At 41.3% G+C, this 9642-nt stretch overlaps 1 protein-coding gene across 2 annotated transcripts; it reads left to right on the top strand.

Moving 5' to 3' along the window:
• Positions 1-2697: 2697 nt before the first annotated feature.
• On the top strand, positions 2698-8740 carry pnpla4 (patatin-like phospholipase domain containing 4). 2 transcript variants are annotated; one of them, XM_084574288.1, is made up of 7 exons: positions 2698-2814; positions 4448-4636; positions 5024-5118; positions 7489-7624; positions 8006-8071; positions 8163-8315; positions 8520-8740. In XM_084574288.1, the coding sequence occupies exons 2-7, from the start codon at positions 4457-4459 to the stop codon at positions 8649-8651; spliced, it is 762 nt and encodes a 253-aa protein (XP_084430414.1). In that variant the 5' UTR covers positions 2698-2814; positions 4448-4456; the 3' UTR covers positions 8652-8740. The 2 variants fall into 2 exon arrangements, with proteins under 2 accessions (XP_084430414.1, XP_084430413.1); XM_084574287.1 differs by lacking the exon at positions 2698-2814 and having other exon boundaries at positions 3891-4636.
• Positions 8741-9642: the final 902 nt, after the last annotated feature.

Raw genomic sequence — 9642 nt, 5'->3', positions numbered from 1 at the left:
ACAAAAGCTTCACACCTCATCAGATGGTTAATTCGTTCCCGTTTCTGGATACCACATTTAAATCGAACTGTCTGATCTGTCAGAAGGCAGGTGTCATTCATGAAATGTACCAAAGCAAAATGTCCACAGAATTTATGTACTTAGAATCCTGGCAGTGGCAACAGTGACACACACACACTCAAATGCTCATATATGAAATAAAATACAAGTGGTAAATTTGTGTATTTGTCTATCTGTTTGTATGAAATACAACAGGGATATAAGCAATGGAATATAATAAAATTAAAGGCAGACGATGGCAGAGTTTTCGCAATTATTGTTAAATCAGCGCACTCAGATTTGCATGCATTTTAAAAACCACCAAAGGAATCGTAAAATTAATTCCGCTTTCTTACTGTAGATGCACCAAACACACACGACAGCAGTCCAGCCTGCTAAAGATAAAATCTGCATTCATTTTGTGTGTCTGCCTTAGACAGAAACAGCATTTTTCCTCAAATTATAACACCTTTGCCACATTTTAAAGTGGTCTAAAAAGAACCCTTGATATCCACCTGTTCCTTGGTGTATAGCTTTGCATTATGGCCAAGTTAAGCTTTTTATTCAGTTTTTGTAGAGGTTTGATTTACAGAGGTCTCATTATCTGTCTGTGGTCAGCAGTTGAATAACCGTCTTGGTTGCATGGTGTGCTTCAGAAATGTAGTACAATGTTTTAAAGCCATGACTGGGATAAAGTGGGGTCGTTACAGACAAAATCAGTTTGCAGACAAGATAAAGACAATGGCTGTGTTGTGATCAGACATAAAATACACATAAAGAATGGAATGGAAGAATGGAAGAGTGACATGAAACATGAATTATACTCTGTGGTGTCAGGAACGACTTAAATGAACTTGTTTAACAAACTGGGGCTCGAGATTATCTGAACAAACGAACCGCATCTATCGACTGACTCTTTAACACGAAGGACGAGTCGAAGTTGTGAGGTGTTCTTTTTTTTTTTGCTTTCAAAAATCAGCTTTCAAAATACACTGAACAAAAATATGAACGCAACACTTTTGTTTTTGCTCCCGTTTTTCATTAGCTGAACTCAAATATCTAACACATTTTCCATATACACAAAATAACCATTACTCTCAAATATTGTTCACAAATCTGTCTAAATCTGTGATAGTGAGCTCTTCTCCTTTGCCGAGATAATCCATCCCACCTCACAGGTGTGGCATATCAAGATGCTGATTAGACAGCATGAATATTGCGAAGTTGCTGGATATTGGCAGGAACTGGAACGCGCCGTCGTATACGCCGATCCAGAGCATCCCAAACATGCTCAATGGGTGACATGTCCGGTGACTATGCTGGCCATGCAAGAACTGGGATGTTTTCAGCTTCCAGGAATTGTGTACAGATCCTTGCAACACGGGGCCGTGCATTATCACGCTGCAACATGAGGTGATGGTCGTGGATGAATGGCACAACAATGGGCCTCAGGATCTCGTCACGGTATCTCTGTGCATTCACAATGCCATCAATAAAATGCACCTGTGTTCTTCGTCCATAACATACGTCTGCCCATACCATAACCCCACCGCCACCATGGGCCACTCGATCCACAACACTGACATCAGAAAACCGCTCACCCACACGACGCCACACACGCTGTCCGCCATCTGCCCTGAACAGTGAAAACCGGGATTCATCCAACGTGCCAGACGCCATCGAATGTAAGCATCTCCCTACTCAAGTCGGTTACGATGACGAACTGGAGTCAGGTCGAGACCCCGACGAGGACGACGAGCACGCAGATGAGCTTCCCTGAGACGGTTTCTGACAGTTTGTGCAGAAATTCTTTGGTTAAGCAAACCGATTTTTGCAGCAGCTGTCCGAGTGGCTGGTCTCAGACGATCTTGGAAGTGAACATGCTGGATGTGGAGGTCCTGGGCTGGTGCGGTTACACGTGGTCTGCGGTTGTGAGGGCCGGTTGGATGTACGTACTGCCAAATTCTCTGAAACGCCTTTGGAGACGGCTTATGGTAGAGAAATGAACATTCAATTCACGGGCAACAGCTCTGGTGGACATTCCTGCTGTCAGCATGCCAATTGCACGCTCCCTCAACACTTGCGACATCTGTGGCATTGTGCTGTGTGATAAAACTGAACGTTTCAGAGTGGCCTTTTATTGTGGCCAGCCTAAGGCACACCTGTGCAATAATCATGCTGTCTAATCAGCATCTTGATATGCCACACCTGTGAGGTGGGATGGATTTGTTCAGTATATTATACCATTCCTCCCAGTAATTATTTCCATGGCTTCTTAAAAATAAAAAATATATAAAAATGAGCCAGTCTTTTGAACAACTCTTCGAAAGTAATGGATCCAGCTCCCTTCAAAGAGACAAAAATTCCATCTCTGATTGATGCCACATTATCAAGAGCTAAATCATTTAACAGTGTGATTAATATTAAATAATAACCTTAAACATATTGGAAAAGAGTAGAAAAAAAATGTACAGTTACAGTTAAAATAACAAAAATAATTATTTGGTCAAATTTGACATTTTTGCAAACCTATAATTTGTATTTCATTTGTATATATTTTATTTTTCGTTCTAACACAGACTTACATCTAAAACGACGGTATGGATCTTATTTTGAAAACCAAGAGCGGAAGAAGGAGTGTTGTTTACTTCCGGTTCTCGCTGAGTGCCGCTACTACTGGTACCTCAATAACCAAAGCTATACTTATTTACCATTATCAGTCACTACGACGTTGTTTTAACAGTTTTGTGTTCTCTGTGTTGAGATGGAAACGCGGTATGTTTCTTTTCTTTTTCTCATCTCAACCGAAGAGTTTGTGAGCAGTGTTAGCTAGCTGTGTTTGCCTGTGTTTTGCATTATATCCATATAATGCAAATCACACAAGACCGATTAAAATGTGGATAAATGTCCGGGAGTGCATGAGTCAAGACGACATAAAAGTACCCGTATGCACTGCTTGTTGTAGCTGGCACACTCAACTTGTGTCTCTTACTAAGCAGCAGTTCGAGTACATGACCACATGCTGTAATGTCCTTGAGTTCATTCCAGTACTCAGCACTGGTGTGTGAATGTGTGTACGCTTGACGGTATATAAAGAAATACTTTTACTGGCATTACCAGTTTGTTGTATTTGCCATTAATGGAGCTTTTGTAGCTCTCTGAGTCGAGCTAAATATGCAAACAAGGAGTCACACAAAATAGAGATGGGATTTGCGGCTCTTTGAAGGGAGCCGGATGTTGTGGATTCATTCTTTTCAAAGAGCCGTTCAGAAGACTCGCTTGTTTTGATATTTATTTATTTTTAAGATCTGGCCCCCACCCTGGGGATAACTCATTGTATTTGGAAAATAATCACTGTGAAGAATGATAGGAGGAAATTTGGAAAAGACCTTTACGTTGATTGGGAGTCGAACCCGGATCAACTGCGTGGAGGCAGATATGCTCACTATTAAAACACTATATTGTCAAATATTATACTTTGATTTACCGTGTTTTTCATGAGAAACTGCATCCAGATGCTGCTACGTCTTCTTTGGCTCATTTTGTCTTTTTGAGTCGCCAGCCATTCACTTCAAATGGAGCGTGTCCTCCCCCTTCCTGAGACCGCTGCCTACTGAGGCACTTGAATGAAGGCAGCGTGAATTACTCAGATGACGTCATGCGATTATTTGCATATCAAACAAGCACCATGCGTGTTCTCTGCTGAAGAGAACACTTGTGTCTGTTCTCTTCTTCATCCGTGTTAAAGAAAGCAACAAAAAAAAACCCAGAAGGCTCACAAGTGTGACTTGGCTCCCATAAGTTGTTTTAAAGAGCTGGTCGCTACATTCAGTTCGTTCGAGAACGTCACATCTCCAACACAAAACCCATAACACATATTAGGATCATTTCACTTCAGCTTGCGGTGTTTGCCAGCTACTGGGGTGCTATGGGTCAGAGTAACTGTGCTTTTCACCTCAGTTCTCAATCTCTGCAACTGTAGGAAGTAGCACAAAACAGTCAGTCGGGGCAAAAAGTGAGAGCTCTGTAGCTTCCGAAAAAAATTATCTTTGCCCATAGACTGTAAATAAAGATGGTCGCAGTTGACGGAACAGCTCCTCAAACGTGAAGCCGCTCCTTCTGGTGATTGGCTGCAGTATAGGTCATAAGCTCCACCTCCTCCATGTTAGTGGATGGGACATCATGATGACTACCAGTTGCCATGCCAACTGATACGTGAAGCTGTCCTGGAGGACCGTGAGAGTAGGAAAAATAAATAAATATGGCCATAAAATTGTCCATATTTATATGCAGTCTATGATTCAACCCGACAAACATAATATGAAAGTGGCATATCACCTAGACCTGTGTAGCTTGTCCTTGTTGACTCCAAAGACGAAAGTCTAATGTCTGCATCGTGTCTGTGCAGGTGCCCAGGATGACAGTCCTTAACCTCTCCTTTGCGGCATGTGGTTTCTTGGGGATCTACCATTTGGGCGCCATGGGTGCATTTGTCCGCCACGGAGGCAAACTGCTGGGCTCCCTCAGGGCCTGTGCAGGGGCTTCTGCTGGGGCCCTGGTGGCTGCTGTAATGATCACTGCTCCTGACAAGTTAGAGGTAGAGTGCATCTCCACTCCATCCAGACATGAAAAGAGAGATTGGTTAACTGTGTGGCTGCCTAGCACAAAGGGACTAGACATTTTAATAAAATGTCATTGTCTTCATAATTTTTTTTTTCTACTGCAGCACTGTCAAATATAAGAATATAAGTAAATATTCATATTGAATATAACACCCACTCACTCTTAAAATAATACTGTTGTACACAATAATATATAATATTTCATGAACACATTCACAAAATATATGTGCGAAGATCATCTGTATATAGTTTATCATACTTTTATACAGCCATTTATACAGCCTTTGTTTCTACTTCCTGCTTCATTGGCGTAAATACGTGTACCAAGTGTAACTGAATAACATGCAGTTTCCCTTTTCCAGCACTGTAAAGAGTTCACCTACGGATTTGCGGGAAGTGTGAGACAACAACGGTTTGGAGCCATCACACCAGGATACGACTTCATGCTCGCGCTACGGTAATCATTCAGAAATGACTCGCGTGGAACCGAGCAAACACTATTATCTTTTATAACCGAACAGAAGCAAAATATCAAATTTCCATAGGGTGTCATAGTTATTGACCTGAAATGAATAATTAATGATGTGCTTCTGACCTTGTGTGAATCCCTATAAAAACTAGAAACCTAGTGTTTACTTGCTTCCTAGATGATCCAGTCACAAGTGGGCTTTAAGTACGCACGTACCCTAGATGTACTGAGGCCAGCCGCTCAACAAAATAAAATAATAAATAATTATAAGTATGTGAATATGAGTAGGCTTCAGGGATTTCATTGGGTTAATCGATCGATAATTGTTGAGAATTGTCATTCTACCAATATTTTTTTGAGTAGTCGACCAATCTGTGGGTTAACTTACCACTTAATAACTTCTACCATTAAACTTTTAATGGTACACATTTAAATAACATTAACTTTATCTAAGATACTGTTCATCATAAAACTAAAGTTAAGTTTCATTTATGGTGACCTAATCAGGAAATGGCATATTTAATAAACTCTGCCATTAATTAACACAGAGTTAAGTGTGATTTGACTTTGTGTTGATTGAGAAAGGAAATGCACTTGTATTATATACAGTGGGGAAAAGAAGTATTTGATACACCGCAGATTTTGCAAGTTTCCCCCTTATAAAGAATGGAGAGGTCTGTAATTTTCATCATAGGTACACTTCAACTTTGAGAGACAGAATCTAAAAGAAAAATCCAGAAAATCACACTGTATGATTTTTAAATAATTAATTTGCATTATATTGCATGAAATAAGTATTTGATACACTAGAAAAACAGAACTTAATATTTAGTACAGATCCAATTACAGAGATCAAACGTTTCCTATAGTTCTTGACCAGGTTTGCGCACACTGCAGCAGGGATTTTGGCCCACTCCTTCATACAGATCTCCTTCAGATCTTTCAGGTTTCGAGGCTATAGCTGGGCAACACAGAGTTTCAGCTTCCTAAAAAGATTTTCTAGAGAGTCTAGAGACTGGCTAGGCCACTCCAGAACCTTGAAATGCTTCTTACGGAGCCACTCCTTAGTTGCCATGGCTGTGTGTTTCAGGTCATTGTCATGCTGGAGGACCCAGCCATGAACCATCTTCAATGCTCTTACTGAGGGAAGGAGGTTGATGCCCAAAATCTCACAATACATGGCCCCATCCATCCTCTCCTCAGTATGGTGCAGTCGTCCTGGTCCCTTTGCAGAAAAGAACCTGGACGGGCCTGGACATGTGCTGGCTTGAGCAGGGGGACCTTGCATGTGCTGCAGGATTTTAATCCATGTCAGCGTAGTGTGTTACTAATGGTAACCATTGAGACTGTGGTCCCAGCTCTCTTCAGGTCATAGACCAGGTCCTCCTTTGTAGTTCTGGGCTGATCCTTCACCTTTCTCATGATCATTGACACTCCACGAGGCGAGATCTTGCATGGAGCCCCAGTCTGAGGGAGACTGACAGTCATCTTGAGTCCTTTCCATTTTCTAATACTTGCACCAACAGTTGTTGCCCTCTCACCAAGCTGCTTGCCTATTGTCCTGTAGCCTATCCCAGCCTTGTGCAGGCCTACAATTTTGTCTCTGGTGTCCTTAGACAGCTCTATGGTATTGGCCATGATGGAGCGGTTGGCGTGTGATTGATTGTGTGTGGACAGGTGTCTTTCATACAGATAACGAGTTCAAACAGGTGCAATTAATACAGGTAACGAGTGGAGAATAGGAGGGCTTCTTAAAGACAAACTAACAGGTCTGTGAGAGCCAGAATCCTTGCTGGTTGGTAGGTGATCAAATACTTATTTCATGCAATAAAATACAAATTAATTATTTAAAAATCATACAATGTGACTTTCTGGATTTTTGTTTTAGATTCTGTCTCTCCCAGTTGAAGTGTACCTATGATGAAAATCACAGACCTCTCAATTCTTTATAAGGGGGGAAACTTGTATCAAATACTTATTTTCCCCACTGTATTTGATTACTGGCATCAGTACAAGTATGTGCGCCCCTCAGAATTTTCTACACTTCTGTATGAAAATGACTCAAAACTTAAGCAGATTGTCACATAAGTCCTAACAGCAGACAAAGACAACTCAACTTAACAATGTCAAGTTAGTTTTATGGATGTAAGGGTTTGAACTTTGAATTTAGATTTGGACTGCAAGCTCTGAGTTGTGAGCTGACTATATTGTTAATCCTTCATTAGTATGCCCGTCATGGTGTTTGTGCGTACAGTACATTCAGCAGCTTGAGTAATAATTACATGTTGCTTTAAAAAGCCCTGTGGGGATATTATTAAAACACTGACAAATGAGCATCTGTGTGCGGATAATCTCCAGGGAGGGGATAGAAGGAATTCTGCCCAGAGAGGCTCACAGTCTGGCTACTGACCGTCTCCACATCTCAATAACGCACTCGGAAAGTCGCGAGAACCACATCGTATCCAGGTTTTCCTCTAGGGAGGATCTTATAAAGGTACACAACCCCTCTGTCTCAGCATAGCGCTGATCGTTTCATTTTAGAACAACCATGTCATAAATGTTTATGATTGTTTTACATCCTTGTTTCCCTCCGGTCTGCAGCCTAGCGTTTGTTTTTTACTGCTTTGACCCTAAAAAGACTCTCACTAAGTCAATACTTGTTTAATGAATGTCTACATAGTGTTTATCAGTCATGGCACAAACAGAGGGTGTAACTGTAACTTCTGTCTCTCCACTAGGGGACATTTACATTAATTATTGCTTATGGCATAAGCAGAGAAGGCCATAGTGTCCAATGCCCAGCGACCTCCTTCTGATTTATTGCTGTTTTATGTGACTGAGAATGAATGAGTATTTACTAACTAAATGTCTCCAGGCTCTGCTAGCCAGCAGCTTTGTGCCCGTCTATGCTGGACTCAAACCAGTGGAGTTAAGAGGACAGGTAATGTTCTCAGTTTACCTGAAGTATTTCTTTAAAACAATTCTTGAATACACTGGCAAGATACATACCTTTGTTGTTGTTCTTTCGTTAGAAATGGATTGATGGGGGATTCACCGACAGCCTTCCAATACTGCCTGTGGGACGAACCATCACTGTGTCTCCCTTTGCTGGACTGCAGGATGTGTGTCCTGTCCATAGCGGGCGCTTGAACACTCAACTCAGACTGGCCAACATGAACATAATGGTGAGTAACGGATTGTCAGATTGGGTTGATATGGGGTCCTAAGTCATACCACTCTTACAATAGTGTAGGGAGGTGTGTTCTCGGTGCTGGAGCAGTGGTAGAGGAAAGGAATCAGTGGAAACTATAGTCGGTTAAATATTCTCACACCACTGTAAATCACTCAAACATGTTGTAAATGTATTTTCTTTTTTTGTTTTTTTTCAGTTCTCCATGGAAAACATCAAACGTCTAAACCAGGCTCTTTTCCCTCCATCCGCCCCTATAATGAACTCTTTATGTGAAGAAGGGTTTTCGGATGCAGTGAGGTTCCTGAAGAAAGAGGCATGGATGAGCTGAAACCAAGCCTGAAGCCAAGTATAATTTACACAAGCCTAAATTATGACCGTTATATTTTGCTCTGTTTATTTCCAGTTTGTTTGTTTGTTTTTTCAAATAAAATGAATACAATATTAAGACAGAATGTTTTAGTGATGTGTCATTCACGAACGATAGTAACTTTTTTGTTTTGTTTTTTTTTTGTAAAAAATACATAAAAATAAGGCTTTTATGAAAACAGCAAATGAAACATTGCTTACCAACATACAAACCATTCATAATCACTAAAGTAAGATAAATTCGAAGGCTCCGAAACAAAGTCGTTTGGGAGCCGTAAGAGCCGGCTCTTCTAAGGGAGCTGGCGAAAAGAGCCAGATCTTTGAAGAGAGCTGGATTTCCCATCACTTTTCATCGATTTGTTGAGAAACTTCAAACACATTGATCCAGCAGCTCTTTGTGGACTGACTGATCTGTAAATATCATCTGTGTTGGTTTGTTTGGCTAAATCCTGGGGATTTTTTTTTTTCCAGGATCAAGGCCTCTGTGTATATTTATAAAGCAGGGCATGAAAGAAGGCGTATATCATTGTGAGTTTCAGTCAGATAAGTTTTATCACACAAGACACATTCTGGGTCTTTTCCTCTACGTGACTACAGCTGAACATGATGAAGGGCTCTCGTGTGATCGCAGGCTCTCCCATCAATTTTCCAAGGAAGCGTTTAATTTCCCGCTTGAAGCGGCGGGGAAAAAAAGATATTGGGCATCCATTACCCACTTCACAGGAAGTTCATGCCGCTGTCATGGATGTTAGGAGTTCCCTCTGGAAACGAGGACGGAGCGTGATCTTTGAAGTGCAGAACGTTTCCGTCGGGTTACTGTTTGATTTCCTCCGGTGTCAGGAGATGTGAGTCTCCATCGGCTGCTGCTCCTGCTTCAGGACAGAGTCACGTTCTGTTGAGATTTATAACTGCTGCTGTGCTGCTGAGGAGATTTTGACCTGTATTGTGGTTTG

This window comes from Chelon labrosus, assembly GCF_963514085.1.
Source record: "Chelon labrosus genome assembly, chromosome: 24".
Taxonomy (NCBI): Eukaryota; Metazoa; Chordata; class Actinopteri; order Mugiliformes; family Mugilidae; genus Chelon; species Chelon labrosus.
Note: the sequence above shows the minus strand (reverse complement) of the source record. Positions and strands in the feature narration are given on the sequence as shown.